Below are 19,580 nucleotides of genomic sequence, written 5' to 3' on the forward strand. Positions count from 1 at the left end.
GAAAAGAGGAAGTTTATAATCTGCTGACATCTGTAATATTTTTGTCACATAAATCAACAAAAAGGATCCTTTTAATAGCATAATTGTTGGTAAAAAATGGTAACAAAAAAGCTATGCAAGTAGCTCAGTTCGATTGAAATTGGCAAACATTGCAAAGCCTGGAAAAGTGTTACATGCACATAAAAGTAGGGTAGAACAGAGGACATAGCTAAAAGAGGGTTAAACAAAATAATGTTCCTCTTCCAAAGACACAGTTTTTAGTAGTTATTTATATTCTGAAACCTATTTTAAGAACAAAACATTTTTCTGAAAAACAAATATTCTGAATAGCTATTGGACAGGAATAACTATGCTGCATTAATTAGTTATACTGAATAAGTATTAAATTACATCTTAAATAAAGGGCCTTTTTTATGCCAGTAAAAGAATTACAGTGAATAAATTTAAAAGTTTTTCATACATGAAATGCAGAGTACTTTAATTAAAAACCCCAAGTTAAGGAATTTATCAGTTTAAAAAATTCATTACGGGGCAGCCCAGTGATAGTTTCACTCTTAATCACTAAATGAACCTAAAAGGCTTCTTGCTAAAAAAAATTTAAGATTATATCATGTCTAAAAATCCAAGTTTTACTGATTTCTATATTTTTTCTTTATTTTTACTCAATATAAAACTCGAAACAAGATCAAACACAGCTAAACATTAACATTTCTAATGTGTACAATCAAACTAAGATATGAGACTAAGATCCCAACTAACGAGACAAAACTGACTGAAATTTGGTCATGGAGGTTTCAGATGGTTTCCCATACAAAACTCAACATTATTAGAATATCATAGCAAATATTTTTTTCTGGCAGATCACTCCTGTTTCTTTTTAAATACATGGATAATTAGTAGTAGCAGTAATAGTTTTTGTCTGATAAATAAAATAATTTAGCAAACTTTGACATTGAAAAACAGTAAAACAAAAACAATAAAAATAATATAATTTCTAGGTTTTTTTTTTCTTTTTTTTCACTGAGAATGTATGTATGACTTATATGACCCTTCAGAACTCTGGGGGGGGGGGGAGGCAGTACAAATCTCATTTCATCTTTTTTTCTACTGTAAAAATTTTAATGCTGCTTTATGTGCAAAAATATGCTTTGAACTTTGATAATTTTAAAAAATATACAAAAAGCCATTGTTTATGAATAATAAATAACAAAATTTTATGTACACATTTAAACAACAAAAAGGTCTAAATTTTAATGCTATATGGTTGAATGGAATTGTATCACTTTATATCTTCACTCAGCTAGGGGCAAATACATGCTAACATTTTAGAGGGGGGGGGAGAGGGTCATGGGGATATGAAATTTTTCTGGAGCTATTAAGATATAAATGAAAAGCACCAAATCATTCCGTTATAAAGTTCCCTTATCAATTCTAATGGGGTAATTTATATTTTACAGTACAAACATAGATCTCCCTTTTTCATGAGAAGAAAGAGTAGGAGGAATTACAACCTGCAGTTGACTTTTAATTTTCTCCTTAGCTTCGTTTTCAAGGCGCAGCTCTTCATCCTTTGCTTTTATGTCTCTCAGAATTTTTTCTTTTGCCTAAAAATAAAAGAAAATCAAAAGATCTTTTTTCAACCTGAACTACATTGAAGCAGATAGAAATTTCTGATTTTATTAATACTTACTTCTGACACAAGGTTTTGTTCATTCAAATATGCTACTCGTTCTTCTTGAAGCAAATTTTCCATTTTTTTGACTACTTCTGCACTTGATGGCTCTAAAACATCAATGACTTCTTCTTCTATAATTTTGGCAGTTTCTTTTTTCTTCTTTCTCTTAGCTTCTTTTAGAGCCAACTGGGATTTTAGCCTGAAAAGAAATACAACCTTTTCTCAAATTGTACAATAAAGAAAATCTCAAACAAAAATTCTACACTCAATTAGAATTTGCTCATCAGTAAGGTAAGAAAAATAACTTTCCTTTAAAAATTAAAAATGTTCCCTGATTTCTCCTAAGGCCTGGTTTCTTATCTGCTTCCAGCTTATATATCTAGGGTACTTAGACACATGAAGCTTTTTACACTCTTTTAAACATTGAAAAGACACTAAAATAAATAGTAAAAACATGAAAAAAGTTTAGGGGCTGCAAATATGTAAGGGGAAAAATTGGTTAAAATGATTCGTTTATTCATTTAGTAAGACAGAAAAAAGTCATTGAGCAAAGGAATGTGCTTCACATTTCAAAATTTCTAACTACAGCACTCCCCACTAAAACTTCCCTTCTAAAACTTGAGTTGCTAAAAGTTTTAGGGGAGGAGAGCATCCCCCAACCCACAGTCATAGCTAAAATATAGCTTAAAATTGGGTTTTTAAGACTTTCGTTTTGAAAAAGTTGCGAAAGGAAGAGCCCTCAAATCATCTTCCCCTTTAGACATCCAAAGAGAGCTTAAAATAGTATTTTTAATACTTCAGCATCAAAAAATATCAAGGAAGAACTCTTGAACCAGTGGATCTCTAAAAATGGCCTATGAGTTTTTGACTTCAGTTTTGACATTTTTTCAGCAGGGGGAACTCACGAATTTCCTCTCCCATAAATGACTCAAAAATAGCCTAAAATAACATTTTTATTGTTTCAACTTCAAAAACTTTTTGACGAAGAGTACCCAAACCCCTCCCCTGTTAAATCACCTAAACATAGTCTAAAATAGTACTTTTAATACCCTTTTTAAATCTTTTGGGGAGAAATCATTGACCTTCTTCCGCTTTGTTCACCAAAGATGGCCTAAATTTGCAATTTCAAGACACCTATTTTGGAACTTTGAGTACGAAAAGCCCTCCACACTCCCACCTTTTCATCATTTTAGAGCGCCAAAAAATTTTAAAACTGTAATCTTAAAAATGTTATGGAGGAGTCCCAGAATTCTCCTCTACATGAAGTTTCAAAAAAGCTTAAAATAGCATGCTTAATAAATCAGCTTGAAAAAAAAAAATCGGGAGGATACATCTACATTTCCCCCATGTTCCCCAAAGATAGTAAATTTGCCCACTATGATTTAGTTTTAAAACAAAAAAAAGAATAAACATCACCGTTTTATTTCTTGTTGATATTGAAGTAAAACTGCATCTTTCGGATCAACATTGACAACAGGTTTGTTTTTGATATTCTTGGCTCGATTTGCATATCTACAGAAAAAAGATAAGTATCAGGAAAATTATTATTCAATATGTTTCTACAAATATCTATCAATATATATCTATATATATATATATATAATAATTATAATAAAAGTGAAAAATATTGTAAAGACCACATCAAAAACCCATACATGTGCAATGCAGCAAAACTAAGTAACCTATATATATATATATATATATATATACACTTATATATATGTATATATATATATATATATATATATATATATATATATATATATATATATATATATATATATACAGTAGAGAACCAATTATCCGAGAAGTTTGGGACCATCGCTATCACGGATATCTGAATTTCCTGGTTTTCTGGATCGCTAAAAAGTGCTATTGGCCAATTGTTTGTAAAACTTAAATTACTATAATAAATAGTTAAGCATGTTAAAATAAGAAGAAAACAGTTCAGAAATGCTTATGAATATTGAAATATTAAAAACGAATAGTGAGAGAATAATTTAAACACTAAAAAACTTAGGTTATTCCTAATACCTGAAAATTCTCACATTCTGTTTGGAAAAGGAAAAAAAAATCCATCACTTTTCGATGTTTTGAAACGCAAGAAATTGAAGGGAAGGGTAAAAAATATGTTTTTGAACCTCTCCTATGTGTATAAAAGAATTCGCTTTCTTGATCGCGTTTTATTATTATTTTTTTAAAAAATTTCTAAAGGTTTTGTGTTTGTGATTTTCGTAGTTATTGATAACTAATGCTTTTGCCTTTCATTAATATCAACAGACATTTGATTTATGAGTTCTTTCAGCCTTATTAGTCTTGCATTTAATGGATTTCTAGATTTCACGATCAACTAACTAGCCGGGAAATTCGCGAATCTGGTTTTCGGCGTTTCCCGCACTTTCGCGACGTTACTTACGCTAAACACCTTTAATTATAGGCCATTAAATAAAATACTGCATTAGAATGTGACAATATTCATTTCTTTAGCTTTCAGTTAGAATAAAACACGACACTAACAGTTCGGTTCGACTCGAACATTGAAGGCAAGGCATGGGCCGGGCTGATGAGTGCTAATAAGCACGAAACTGCAGTCTTCAGCTGGAAGTGACTGAGCTGGCGGTGTATTTTCATGTATTTCTGCCTTAGCCCTGGCTAATGGGTGTAACTTACTGAATATACCACGCCTTGCCTTCAATGTTCGAGTCGAACCGAACCATTGTTTCGGTCACTCATCTGGTTTGAGCTAATTATATATTAGCTATCAGTTTACTTGGCATTCTTGGCTTCCTTAAGAGGTTTTTCCATCTCCAGCTCAGTCACTTTCCTATGCCGGGCTGAAGAGTGCTAATAAGCACGAAACTGCAGTCCTCGGCTGGAAATGACTGAACTGGCGGTGTATTTTCATGTATTTCTGCCTTAGCCCTGGCTAATGTTTGTAACTTACTGAATATAATGAGTAGTACCCTGTTGTCATGGTTTAACAGGCATAAAAGTGTTTAATTATACATCAATTAGAGATTAGAGAGATATTTAGAGCGGCGCTAACTTTGACATTTAAAATATTTTCTTTAACCAAAACACATTAGCATATCAGAGGAGCTACTTGAATTCGAAATATCTTCGAGATATGAAGTAAAAACATACACTGTAATTCAAAATTTAGAACATTTTTACGCAATGTTTTTTTTTTTAAATAAATTAAATGCCAAACGTTTTTCCCCCCACTTCATATTTATCTAAAAAACCTGTTTCTGGGTATTACCTACATTTTCGCAGGACGCCACATCATAAAGGCGCTCAAAAGACATTTGCACGACAGCGCCGATCAGGCTTGGCACGGGCCTGCATATACGTCAGGAGCTAATTTTACACAAAATACGGCGGTATACAAATTTGTACGAATAGATTTTACTATACCTATATTTCTTCTTCGCTAAATTTTTAATTTAAATTTTATTGGTTGCTTTAGAATTAACCTTAATATGAAGATTTTAAGATTAACTGCAATTATTGAGTGTTGTAATCAAGAAGTCATTTACACTTATTTTGTTCCATACTTTTTAGTGAGAACCAAGCTTATAGAAATAGTCTTAATAAAGAAAAAAACATTAAGATTATCTCATCGAATCTTTTGGATTCGTGCTTTTGCAACAGACCTTCTTTGAATTTGCCGATCACCCTTAAACGTTTCAACCTTAGCTACGGGCCTCGACTTACTAATTTGTTACGTTTCTTTTACTATTTTATAACTGAGATTGAACAAAACACTATATTTCTATTTTTATTTGAAAGTGATTACTTGAAAATGTTAGGCAACAAAACCGTTTGCTGATAGTTGCTATTAGTTAAGATAAAAAGCAAGCAAACTAGGGGACGGCTACAGAAAGTTCGGTAAGCACTATAGCAAGCTGATTGCCAAAATGGCAGTTATTTTCTCATAAGTATCTTTTTGTACATGTAATCAAACCAATTGGTAGTCAGTTTTTAAAAAAATGCAAGGAGAGTCAGTGAAAGGGAAAGAAAAAAGAAGCCCGGAGTCGGCATGTTTTCTAACAACTCCGACTCCTTTACCCCAAAATCAGTCCGACTCCGACTCCACAGCCCTGGTCAGAAATGTTTTCCTGAAGAGATTATGAACACAGAAGCACTATAAAAAAAGACCGAAAAAAAACTTTTTGATAATACGCATAAAAAAAGAAAATTACAAGGGATTTAAGTAAGTGTACGAAGTTTTTTCAACCGGCTGCAATGCACAGCTTGCATCTTCGGCGCATGGAGCTCAGAACACTCTGGAATACTACTCGCATATCTCAAATTTTTCGGGTCATAAAAGCATTTCCAACACCATATTGCTATATGATTTCGAGTCGTCATGATGCACCCCATCCCTATTTAGGAGTTCTGAAATATTGAACGGAAACACCCTGTATAACTTTGATTTAACGACACCTGATTTAACAATTTTCTCAATTTAATGATGCTGGTCCGGATCCTTGCCGGATCCTTGTACTGGTCCAGATTTGACTGTGTTAAATGTCTATCCTCTTTGATTTAACGATATCCTTGATTTCACAATAAATTTTTCCAGTCCTTTGAAAATCATTAAATCAGGGTGACACTGAATATATAAATATATATGCACACAAATTTATTAACTTATTTCTTGAAAGCTGTGTACAAAAAAGCAGAAAGTGCTGTTATTGTGCTGTTTTTGGATCATTGCTTCCTAGAAATGACTTTTCCAACCACAATAGTAAATAATCTTGACCGCCCTTACTAATATGCAAGTTTGTTTACTTCCACTGTTCCAATTTCCCATCATAAATCTGAACACATTGAAGTCCTAAGGCCAAGCATTTCTTAGGTTACTGACTCTAGCAAAATCAAATAAGCCCAAAGTAACTCTCACATTTTATTTCAAATATTCCATATTATAGGATTAAATGTTAAATTCAGCTGTCCTTCTTTCTAAAACAAACTAATTCTTCTGCTTTCAAAACAAATACATAAAAAAAATTGCAACATTTTTCCCTAAAAAAAATTAGACCTGTACATTGTGCAGTACATTGTTAAGATACATAACTTGAAAAGTATAACTGTAAATTGAATTTCATGAAAAAGAAAAAATGAATAAATAAAAGGGAAAAAAAAGACAATGCAAATCTTAATAGGGTAAGGTCACCAGTAACAGACAGTCATAACTTTGGATTTTTAAAATAAACCATTTAGGAAGGTAAAACTGATGCTGCTGTGGCCCATGAATGCAGTGCAACTATCTACTGTTATCACAGAGAATTTTATGAGCCAGTTGGTATTTACAAGGCAGTGGTTGAAGGTTATGAACAGCCAACAAAAGGTCAGCTGATGTTTCAAGTTAATTTGAATTTAATAAGGTTTTAGTTAAAAAAATAAAGAAGTTTTGCTTATTTTTGAAGATAAAAAGAGAATGTTATCTATTACTCAGCCTTTCCTCATCCTGTTTGCTACCGGTTACGATCAGTATTTTTCGCCTCTGTTATAGGGGGTCGGACCTTTTCTCGAAATTGAGCAAATATAGAATTAACTAATGCATCTAGAAGCAGCCAAACATTAGATGAGATGTAGTTGCCTCAGAGAAAAGTAGTTGCTCAGAAAGTTGATTTAACTTGAGAACAATGTCTTAAGCACATATGTGATTGGTGCTGTTACCGTGTTTGAAATTTAAAATGTTTTAGCAAATTTTTCCTCTAATTTCAGCAAATTCCAAGCTGAAAACCAACTTCAGACTATCCCTGGAATAGGGTAGCAGAGTAACTGTGGATAATCCACAAAGTAGGTATAAAACAATATTAATATACACCATAGCTTGAAGAAATTATACATGTGCAACAAAGGCATCCCTAGCATGGGTGACACCAGGGGCTGTAATGTCGTGGTACCCCACCCCCCTCCATGAAAATTGTTCAAATTTGTAGTCTTAAAAATGCATTTTAGCTTTGTATTTTTTAAAAATGTGCAATTGTACTTTGGGTGTCCCCCCCCCAGACAGGGGACAACCTGACGGAGCACCTCTCTTCCCACCCCACACCATAGCAACGTAATTGCAAACAGATTACACCATACTAAATGAAACCAGCAAACAGATTTTCTGAAATTTATCAAGCTAAGTTACACCAAAAGGTGAAGGGAAGGGGTTGGGGATTTTTCGAACAGACTGGTCTGGTCACTCATAAATGCACATAGTAGTGTAGATATGAAAGTCAATAAGTAGTGTAGATCCAAAGCAGTAAGTAGTGTTAATCTAAAAGCTAGCTTTTGGCTAGCCAGGTTTCCGTGATGCTGGAAGGTATAATGTCATTGGAAAGGAAGGATGAGTAAGAAATAGGAATGTAGAAAAATAGATTTTGTACTTGTCAAGTTGAAATGGGTGCATTGATCTACATTCAGGTAATCATTGCAAACAAAATTTTTTTGGAAGCGTGAAAAGCAGTGGATACAATTGGGAGTATACTGGATAAATATTTTTATTCAAAATAGTTTTAACACATTCAAAAGCTTTATTGAATATCATTTTTCCAAAATACTTTATTTCAAAATATTTAAATAATTAATCAGTGATAAAAAATAGAAGTGTTTTTTTTAAATTTTAATAAGGTTAAAAACCAAACATGTATAAAAAAGTAAAATGAAAATGGTTAGAATAAATAAATAATAACTATAAAAATGCCTTGGTCTACATGAGTATATATAAAACAGCAAACTACAAAGCATCCTTAATTACCTTCCTTTTAGTCTACTGTTTTATCCCTAAATCCAATAAGTTGTTTAGCCGACAAATTGGCAAGCTTCTTACATTTTGCATAAGTTTAAAAGGGGGAACATTCATCACTCTTACGATATAGTTCGGAATTTTTGCAAAGTATGAAACTTCTTGGCATTTTTAGAGGAGTAAAATTCATTTTGGAAGAATGAAAACCTAGTTATCAATTCCATATAAAAATATTTTTCTATGACAGAAGACAATGGGAAAAGAAGAGAAGCATAACGATTTGATTTCTAACATTATAAAAGTTCGACTATTTGTATTTAAAAAGAATCAAATTTCAAAATTTTCAAAATTTCAATTGCATTCTTTTCTTCCTCAGCTTTTATGACACTAAATTTTCGGCTACAATACAAAGCGAGAAAATATGCATCACTTAGATTTAGAGGTGTTTTTCTGATTTTCAGCGAGTGAAGTATGCTCTAGAGAAAACTCATACAGTGCTTATAGATGCATTAAAAATCCCTTCACATATATGTTTCAAATAAGAAAAAGGTGTGTTTGAATTGCTATGGAAAAAGTGAGTAACCAAATTAAAAATTTTAACCATTTAAATTCAAAGATTCATGTTTACCTCAGAGTAGTAAGAGTTTCATCAAAATTGTATGATGCAGGACCTATATTAGCAATCATTATTGTTTTTGCATTCCCTCCTAGAGAATCTGAAATAGTAATTAAAGATAAATAAATTACTTAAAAATATATAAGTTTCAAGTGCATTCTGCTGTATTATTGTTAAGAAATTTATAATAAACATTCATGATATACTAAAACATGCAATGAGAACATCACACAACATAGAACAAATCATCAACAATGAGACTGGAGAATCAAGGGTTATGAATGAAATTACAGAGCAAGAAATTCAATGTCCTCTGATGGAAAAGTTATTCATCTAAGTATGTTATAAATTTAATAACTTGCAGAATTTCTTTATTTGATTAGCATGTGATGTTAAAAAAAAAATAAAGTTCTTGATTTTCTATTTTTATTTCTGCAAATAAGTCAAGACTATTTCGGTAAAAAAAAACTACAGCTGGAAGATGTTATGTCAGTTTTACATTAAAAAGAATAATATACTAACCCTGCAGTAAGCGTGTTAACTTGGAATCTCTGTAAGGCACATGAGTACTTTTACCATCAACTAAAGCCGATATCACATTTCCTAATGCTGATAGAGAGAGGTTAATTTTAATCGATTCACGTTGAGCTTTCCCCTGAAAATGAAAGAAATCCATTAATAAATAAACCAATAATATTATGATGTAACAGTATTGAATTAAACAGGATATTAAACAGTACAAAACTACTTATTTTAGCCATAAAAAAAAATTGCCAGCATTTCCCCCAACCTTAATTGTTATTCTTTTATTGAGTCTTTGTTCAACAACAGCACTTGAAGCCAGTCAGTAGAACTATCACTTGTCCATCAGTTATACACAGAAACTCACTCACAATATTACAAACACCTGACATAATTCAGGGATGAAAACAGCCCAAAGTCAAAAAAGAGGAAAACTTGCAAGACTTAAAACTTGAATATATGTATATATATTTTTTACATTACATGAACTTATATTGATACTCTACTGTCTTTTAAATATTAATAGATAAATGTTTTTTTAATAGTAGAAATGCTAACAAATGAATAAATAAAGTAAGCTTGCATTTATTTAAGATTTGAACAGATATATCAATTCCATTTCGCAATTACAATTTACCATAGCACACAAATCCAGTGAAATTAAAACTTTATAATGTGACATCTGATTCCATAAAACTTCCATATAATTAAACACGTAATACAAGCTGAATCATCGAACATCATAATTACAAAATGACATTATCAGTGTGGCTAACCTTGGAGAAACAATTTGAGGAGCATTTTGAAATTTTGTGGAGCACCTGGTTATATTCTATAAAAATCATTTAAGAACTAAACCTAATCTAAAACGTTTTGAGCTTTAATGGTCATTTTAAGCACTAGCATAAAAATGATTATTTTTAAATTGATAAAAAGTTTTAAACACTATGTCATGATTTGAGAACATAGCATCTTTAATTTCCTATATTTACATGTCTGTCATAATAAAATAGCTCATTATAATTAAAATAAATCTGAATTAATTAATATCTTAAAGAATGATATCTTTGGTAAGCCTGATAAGCATTAAAACTGGATTTGAATTATGATGTTGGCTTAAATTAAATCGGATGGAATAGGATAAATATTTTTGAATGGACAGTCTTCATAAAAAAAGGGAAAGAAATAAAGTATAAGAAATGTTGAAAATATTAGTCTATAAAAAGGTATAAATATCTAAGCAGTAGAATGGCATAGCAAATAAAAATGAGAGAGTGTTACAGAAGCTGATGCAATCGGATTTCAAAAGCTACATCTAACGATTGCACCCACCCACCGTCACTCTCTAGCATTGCCCCCTCCACTCCTATTTCACCCTCTTCACCAACAGCAAAAAGTTTCTTACTTCTTTCTACTCAAGAAAGAATGTTTGCCTCAGCAAGAATCCTGATGAGAAGGTCGGGGCAGCAGGGAGGTGAGGGGGTATTTGCGCAATCGCTAGAAAGTGGCTGTGAAATGGGAGTTTCAAAACAATGAGTGTACAAGTCTTCAGCAAAAAATAAAATACATACAAGAAGGGATAAAAATATTAGTCTACAAAAAGTTATAAAGGTTTAAGTGATAGGATGGGATAGTAGACAAAAATGAGCGAGTGTTATGGAAACGGATGCAATTGTATTTCAAAATGCATAAATGCTGATGCTTTCTACGTCATTCTCGAGCCTTTTTCCCTCCCCACCCAAGAAATGAAGCTACTTTCTTCTTTCTACCTTAGAAAGAACACGTGAGCCAGCAAAAATCCTGATGGGAAGAGCGCAATCGCGATCGATCGCTCGGCGGCTGGGAAATGAAAAGAATACAAAAAGCAGAAAATCGCAGATACGCGGAAGATTTTCCTCCCTGATAATTTTATAACCCCTGCTCATTTAGAACAAAATATTTTTGGTCTGTTACACACAGCTACAAGTTACTAGCTACAATGTAGAAACTAGTAACTCAACAGCTGTTTCAGCTGATGTCTGTTGCTTCTCTTGCAAGGTTGAGACACTAAAATTTTACTGTACAACAATAAACATTATTAAATATACAGAGATAACCATTTCTGAAAATTTTGAGGCAGCTGAAAGATACCAGTTCTTCTGAAAAATAAATTTTACAAATATGTATTGATTGGCTATATTTTCTAAGAAAACATAAAAATTGTTAAACATTTGAAGGTACATGCAATCCATGTAAAACTATGTTTTCTTTTGCATAGAAATAGAAGAGTACTTTTGCTATTAAAAAACTAACCAGCAGATTTCATTGTTAAAAGCACTAAAAATTATCCAAATTAGTCATATCTCCAATCAACTATTAATTTTTAGTCTGATAGGATTTTTGAAAATTGTTCAATCAAATGTCTTGACAAATTTGTTTCCTTTCCTTTTTTTTTTTTTTTTTTTTTTGTAAATTATGAAATTCTACAACAGGGAAAATTTTAACATCAAATAAACTATATAAAAGGGCAAAGTGGATCAAACATATATTTACCACTGTTCCAGTCTTTGCCTGCTTTTCACTTCCAGCGAGATCAACAAGATGTAACTTTCCTATTTTTACATGCTGGTTACCTTCAGCATCAGACTGAAATAGAAAAACGAAAATTTTAGTACTATATACAGGATTATTCCACTCCAGATTAAAAATTCACTCACATCAGGAGAGAATACTAGTTCTAAAATGTATCAATCATTTCTCATTTCTACACAACCAGTGACATTAGTTCCATAAATTAGCAATCTTGATTCTTTAAATCTGCACAAATGATTCTATTAAATAATTGTAGTAAGAAAAGCCATAACCTTTCATTAATTTCTTCAAGGATCATTAAAATAGAGGGTTTTTTTTTTGAGCAATCACGATTGCTTATTGCTTTCATTTGACCGTCCTTGATGTTACGGTTCCTTTTTCAGGGATCAGGGGACCACCGCCCGCCGTCCTCCAGGCGCGGCTGTCCCCCGGTCCTGAGCTATCCGCTTCCCCTGGTTGGAGGCGTCCATGTCCTACACACGCACGCTCACACACATACAAACACACGCATACACTACGCACACGCCTACGTGCATACACACAGGTCTACGCACACACACAAGCCTACACACACACAACTATGCACACGTAACTGCACAGAAGGAGGGGAAGCCTTGGGGGGACAGGAGCCGTTTCGAGAAAAAATAACTCAAATAAGTAGGGTTCTGTCGTGATCGCGAAAAACATAATTTGAATTCAAAATTTCAAAATTTAAATTAATTTTTTTACTTTCTTTTTTTTGTGAAAATAGTATTGCATTCCCTTTTTACAGGATGTAAAAAGGAAAGGAAAGTTTCAGAATGGAGCAAGCAAAATATACATATTTTTGCACATGCTACAATTTTATAATTTCCAAAGACAGTGCTCATCAACAAATTTTCAAACTTACAATTCTCTTTTTTTTTCTTTTTGAGATTTGCTGAAGTGCGGACAGTAAAGTCATTGAATGCTTGACGACATGACAAATTGATGGTTTTAACTCTCTAATAGAGAACTTTTCAACATTTCACAATCTCACAGTTGTACAAAGAACCACCACATAAAATTACGCGGAGCTTAAAACACACTAACATAAACATAAAAAACCACACTTCTTACACGCAATGCACACACACCACTCTCACTGTCCACCACCTTTCTGCCACACTCTCCTCGGCCACACCCAAGTTCCTGTCCCATGTTGCCAACCTCCTTCCAAAAAAGTTTGCTATAGTGACAAAGCCCTTTGGCTTGGCTCATGAGCTTGGAGGATTCTTGCAGCTCCCCCCTTAGGGAGCTCATTGTTGACCGAAGTCACAATGAAGCTTAGTTACACCTTATACACCTACACGGCAAGCAGCTGAGCTGCCCCCGGCACAATCAAACCTATACCAAAAATTTTAAGGACATTGTTCACAACATGTACATGAAAAATACAACCAAATCACCAAATGTCCGTGTGAACACAAACCTCAACCAAGTCCTGCACCTGTGTGAACTTCTGCATCAACCTCCTTGTTGAACACTAATCCGGACAGGGAATCAGCATTACTATGTCGCGTGCCCCTTCGATATGTTATAGCCAAATTGTATCTCTGTAGTGCCAACGACCATCAGATTAACTTAGCACTGTTTGAACTGAAGCACTGTTGAAGAACGAGTCTCTACCGCTCTCTGCTGTTGTATAAGTTCATTCCTTCCCGTCTGAGCGCCAATACTCTTATCTCTGTCGGCTGAATCACCATTTTGCAACTCTTCATTTTCCTCAGGGGCTGAGGGTATCCTTGCCGTCTCCTAACTACTCTGTACTGTTCCCTTCACTGTCATGTTATCTTCCACCCCCAAGAGAGTGACTTCTAGCTTAGTAAATAAAATTACCTCTTGGTTCAATGCCTCATATGCGGTTGAACAAATCAGCAGATCTCCCACTAATCTTTTTGATACTGCACAGATTATCGGGGTTTCTCCGTGTTTGCCGTTGTCAATGCTCATTCGTATTAACCTGAGTGGAGTGACCTCCCTTTCACCAAACGCAGAAACAATTTCCACTTTTCCTCTCCTTCGCTAATGACATCTTCCGCCAAGTCAGCTCGTATTTCTGATACCTGGGCTCCAGAATCCACTATTCCGTTTATAACGTTATTTCCGCATTTATGCTGATCCGTGTTAATTTATCAAAGTTTTCCATCCGCTTTCCCTCATTGTTTGTCGGGGCAGATATCCTTGCTGTTGAAAATGATGAAGAACCATCAGTGCACTCATTCGCCTCCGCCTCCATGGTATTAGTCTGTGCTCTTCTTGTCCTCGAGATTGGAGTATTATGATTTCCTGGACAGATCACTGCTCGGTGTCCCTCTTTTCTACATGAGAAATATGTAGTCACATAGTTGCAATTCAACGTGGTCGTATTTGTCCCCACTTCCACTTGGGGGTGGTCTCTGATTTGCTAAAGCGGAAGAGGGATGATGTCTATGTTCACTCAGGGGAAATCCTTCGCAACCCCTGTATGCTAAGGATGCCCCGTATGCTATCTATATCCTTCACAAGCACTGTCATAGGAATCCAGTCTATCAGCCAACTGTGTCGGTTCAACTATTTTAGACCAATCATCGAAGAAATGTTTCCGCATTTCTTCCGGAACTCTGTTTTAGCTTGGTCGGTGATAATTAGTTTCTTTAATGCTTCAAAATCTTTTATTTCTAGCCCAGTGATCCACTCCTCAAAATAATTACTCAGTTTTAAAATAAATTCCCGCCAAGTTTTTTCCTGACTCCGCTGATGTTGTAAAAATTTTCTCAGAAAACTCTCGGGATTCAGTTTAAATTTTCTGAGCAGTATGTTTTTCATGTATTCATAATCTTCGAACTTATCCTCCGACTCGCGGGCAAGAGTCTGAACGATATCTGAAGGCAGAAATAACAATAAACTTGCTATCCAGTGTTTTTGATCGACCCGTATTCTCCTCGCTTGTCGCTCAAACACAGCACATGCCCCCCCCCCCCAATCAATTTAAAAGCCCACTGATGAATAATATATGTTCGTGGACATTCAGTTCTTGCTGTGGCCAAGAATGAATTCTTCTGACTGCAAAAATAAAGTCATTGAACGCTTGACGACATGACAAATTGATGGTTTTAATGCATTAATAGGGAACTTTTTAACATTTCACAATCTCACAGTTGTACAAAGAACCACCACATAAAATTACGCGTAGCTTAAAACACACTAACATAAACACCAAAAACCACTTTTTACGCGCGCACACACACCGCTCTCACTGTCCAACACCTGTCTGCCTTACTCTCCTCGGCCCTGTCCCATGTTGCCAACCTCCTTCCAAAAAAGTTTGCTATAGTGACGAAGCCCTGTGGCTTGGCTCACGAGCTTGGAGGATTCTTAAACGGACCTTCATTTTATAAGGATACAGTATGCCCACGAATTAAGGAATGTCAATTGATTAGAAAAAGTTATTGTTTAATCAAGGATATTGTTAAACTGGAGAGCACAGACATTCAATGCAGTCAAATCTAGACCAGTAAAATGTATCATTAAAACAGGTATCGTTAAACCAAAGTTATACTGTACATTCAAAATGTAAGCTGTAGTTTTAAAAGGATATATATAGAAAGGAAAGGAATTTTAATTATTTGTTTCACAGAATAAAGAATAAGAGAAAAAATTAAAATAAAAAAAATTGTTTTATAAATTTTTGGAAATGATTTCACTGGTAGCGGCAAAATGCAAATTATAGTATTTTTGAAGATTGTATATATACGCTAGGTGCAGTTAACGCATCGGCTAAGCAAGTTGTATCTACATGCCCACAGCAGTTAAGGGGTTAAGTTGGTTTGCTGTTTCAGTATTTTAAGAGCAGTGACAGTCAATCTGAATCCCTGTCATAGGAACTTTTGTTAAAATGCATCAAATGTATTTTTTTTAAAGGAAGAAGTAGTTGTGGTATTTATTTAGAATATATTCAGAGAAAACTTTAAAAATTCAGAGCATTTGAGGTGAAAATTTTAAAAAAAATAAAATCACTTAACAGGTCAGTATCAATGAATACAGCAACAAAGACTTTTAAAATAATAACAGGAAATGACTTACTTCACAAGATTCAATAGACACAAAAAATATGGCATGTGATCTTGAGCTGTGAGCATTCATATTAGTCATCCTGGGAGAAATTATACAAAATTGATTTCAATGAAACAAATTCAAGAAAATTAAATTTAAAGAGCAAATGAAGGAAATTAAAACATATTAGTTAATATGTTTAATAGTAAATGCTCCATTAAATTACAGAACATTACGAGTTCAGTAAATAAATATATAACACAAATTATGTCAACTTACCCAATACTTCGATTTCTTTTTCCATCTATCATAACCTTTTCTAAATCGTTAACAGTTTTACAAATTACGACTTTTAAATCCTGAAAAAATCAGATTGAGAAAAGTGTTTAAACACCTAATACTAAAAGAAAGAATATATATTACACGTATTATATGTATGCATAAGTAATAAAACTTACTTTGACATAGACACCAGTATCATTTCTTTCGCGAACTTCCAATTTTTTTCTAGGTTCAGAGGAAAGCAAGTCTCTTACTTCTTCCTAAATGGTAAAAATTTGAGCAAAGTTCTAACTTACTTAGAAAAAAGAAAGTACAAATTTGTATTTCAACAATTCTGTATGAGATTTGAAACAAAGCAAAGCTTATGATGTAACATAAAATAGCATGCAGGCTTGAAGGGTTACTTCAATAATATGATTGCATAATTTTCAAGAAAAGTTAAATGTGCATCTTATTTTATTCAAGAAACATGGGTAGAGCTAACTTCTACTTCGGAATCAACTACTGTGAAAACCTGTGTAACTTGATTACTTGTTGTGCAGTACTTTGGTGGTCAACTAATAGAGATTGCTATACATGATATAGGACTAATTCTGTACCTAACATAAGTTGTCAACTTTACAGGTTTTAGTGTATCTTAAACTACATATTCTATGAATATGATGCTTTCATCTGATATGTAAAGTAAGAAATATTTTTTTTCCAGGCATAAAAAAGGTATCCTTTGATGCATTACTCTTGAACACTACAATCCAAGGTATAACATAGACTCATTATTTTGACAGGAGCAAGAATGGTTTACAACAAATGGAATGTTTGAGCAAGTTTACCAACTTATATTAATAAATGATTGCAAAAATAAATTTTGCATTTCTTTTAAGCTTTTGCTAAAACACATTAACTAAAGGTTCTCAAAATCATTTATTTATTTTGTACAAATTTTAAAGAAAGCACTAAGAAAATTAGTTTTAGTATCACAAAAATGCACATTTTGATCAGTAGAAAAAACTATATAAGAATATCATGAACATCAAAATAATGAGTGGAAAACATGAACAAAGTTGATCTTTCAAAATAGAAAGCTAATTTAAAGTAATTAAACATCATATATAAAGTATAATATGCTATGCTGCAATTCTGAAGATATTTAACTAGGAAGTAAAATCACTCATAAACATGGTTACACTTCTAAATATATTATTTGAAAAATAGTACTTTAGATATTATTACTCATTTAAAAACTAGTTGGATAGGCTTCAAAAATTGTTGTAACTTTATCTTAAGTTTCAAGTAAATGATAATGGTTATTCATCATAGAAGTGCAGTAAAAATTTTTGAAAGTGATAAATAAATACTTTGTAACAGCAATTAAATAAATATATTACTTGATATATTTCAAGATATGAAGCGGAAACCAGAAATTGAGTGTCTTCTGAGCGGGCAATATGATTGAAAATATGCTTGAAGGAATGTGGCATAAGACCTTGATGTTCTGGATCACCTATAATCCCTAAGAAAAGGAAAAAGAATATTTCTTTTATTAAACAAGAAAATCATGTTTGAGTGAAACTGAATTTGTGTATGCTTAATAACATAATATAAGTATTACACACCTTCCATTGTATAGGTTTTACCAGCACCTGTTTGTCCATACGCAAAAATAGTGGCATTAAAGCCACAGATAACTGAATCGACCAGAGGGCGAAACACTTCATCATAGATCTCAGCTTGAGAACTAGAAAATGATTAACCAAGTAATATTACAAAACTTATTTTCATAGAAACACAAAAAGAAATTTGATAATAAAAAAAGCAAAAAATGAATAGCATGTATAATTTTACATAATAATTTTAATAAAATTTATAAACAAAAATGAAAACTATTTTTTAAACTATTCTGTGAAAACCAAATAAGTACAACCGAATGTGTACAAATATGACAACACTTCAATTAATTTTAAAACCTAACTCATTTACTTAATAAGAATGATAACAGAATATGTTACTGATTTTTATTCATTATTTATCCTTATGTTATTTCATGGTGTTCTACCCATTCCTAATATTTGAAAAATGCATCAATTCAAAGCAAGCATTTTCTAATCAATACAGTCTAAGCACCAAACAACAACATCAACTATCCGGGGGAGTGGGGGTGTAAAACAGGGTGGCGACAGGAACTGGAAAAAAAAGCTCCCTGACTTTTCCCTGATTTTCCTGATTAAGTTCACTACATTTCCCTGATTTATGTTACCAATGATAATGGTTTCCTTTCTTTGCCCTACCTGAAAAGCATGTGTTAAAGACGGTTTAAGCTGTTAATTAAAAATATATTTTTAAAAAATGCTTTTTTTTTGGTTAAAAATAATATATTAAACTATCAACAGAGAAATATTGTAGGAAATCTAAAACAAATACTTTACTTCCAGGAACCAGTTAACATAAGAATTCTAAGAAATTATTAAAACCACTCTTAAAGACATACCTAATCATGATAAAAATAAAAAAATTCAATGGAAATAATCTTGAACTGAATTTTCAAGCAGTAAAATTGTTGCTGCAAAAATAACAGACAAGTGATAGTTGAAGTACGGAAATAATGTAGTTTCACTTGCGTAAATAATACTGCCCTGTGCAGGTAAATGGCAGTATCTGCAGGAATTAGTTTTTGAGATAGTGAAGAAATGTGTGGAGGATTCAGTACTAACAATAGAAAAATGTTGGAATTAGACGTTTTTTCGTGCCTCTTTATCAGCGGAAACCAAATGAACGAGTATGTACAATAAAGATAATGTACAATATATAACAAAAATGCAAAAAAAAAAAAATAACAAATGTGCAGTTACTGCCCTTTACCTGCACACGGCAGACCAGACACATTTATGTAAAACAAATTGAAATATTTCAACAACCAGTCATATTGAGCAATACTCTAATAAAGAACTTAGGTTTTAATGAATGAATACAACATTTTAACTATTAAAAAATTATAAAAATATTGTCACTAGAGTAAATTTTATCTTATTTAAATTATTTATTTTTGTGCAGGGCTTGATTAAATTACTAATTTAGAAATTTTAAGAACCTTAGGCCAAACGCATTTCTTGAGGCCT

At 32.8% G+C, this 19,580-nt stretch overlaps 1 protein-coding gene across 1 annotated transcript in view; it reads right to left on the reverse strand.

Annotated features, from left to right (window-relative positions):
• LOC129218388 (kinesin-like protein KIF3B) overlaps positions 1–19,580 on the reverse strand; it is a 73,669-nt gene that overhangs the window by 27,465 nt on the left and 26,624 nt on the right. Inside the window, exons 6-16 of the mRNA XM_054852634.1 lie at positions 18,081–18,202; positions 17,853–17,977; positions 16,644–16,727; positions 16,465–16,544; positions 16,216–16,285; positions 12,094–12,186; positions 9,562–9,694; positions 9,052–9,139; positions 3,092–3,187; positions 1,691–1,874; positions 1,512–1,604 (exon numbers count right to left, since the gene is read on the reverse strand). Of these exons, the coding sequence (XP_054708609.1) occupies positions 1,512–1,604; positions 1,691–1,874; positions 3,092–3,187; positions 9,052–9,139; positions 9,562–9,694; positions 12,094–12,186; positions 16,216–16,285; positions 16,465–16,544; positions 16,644–16,727; positions 17,853–17,977; positions 18,081–18,202 (1,168 nt within the window). The remainder of the gene's footprint in view (positions 1–1,511; positions 1,605–1,690; positions 1,875–3,091; positions 3,188–9,051; positions 9,140–9,561; positions 9,695–12,093; positions 12,187–16,215; positions 16,286–16,464; positions 16,545–16,643; positions 16,728–17,852; positions 17,978–18,080; positions 18,203–19,580) is intronic.

Source organism: Uloborus diversus, chromosome 3 (assembly GCF_026930045.1).
Source record: "Uloborus diversus isolate 005 chromosome 3, Udiv.v.3.1, whole genome shotgun sequence".
NCBI classification, from domain to species: Eukaryota; Metazoa; Arthropoda; class Arachnida; order Araneae; family Uloboridae; genus Uloborus; species Uloborus diversus.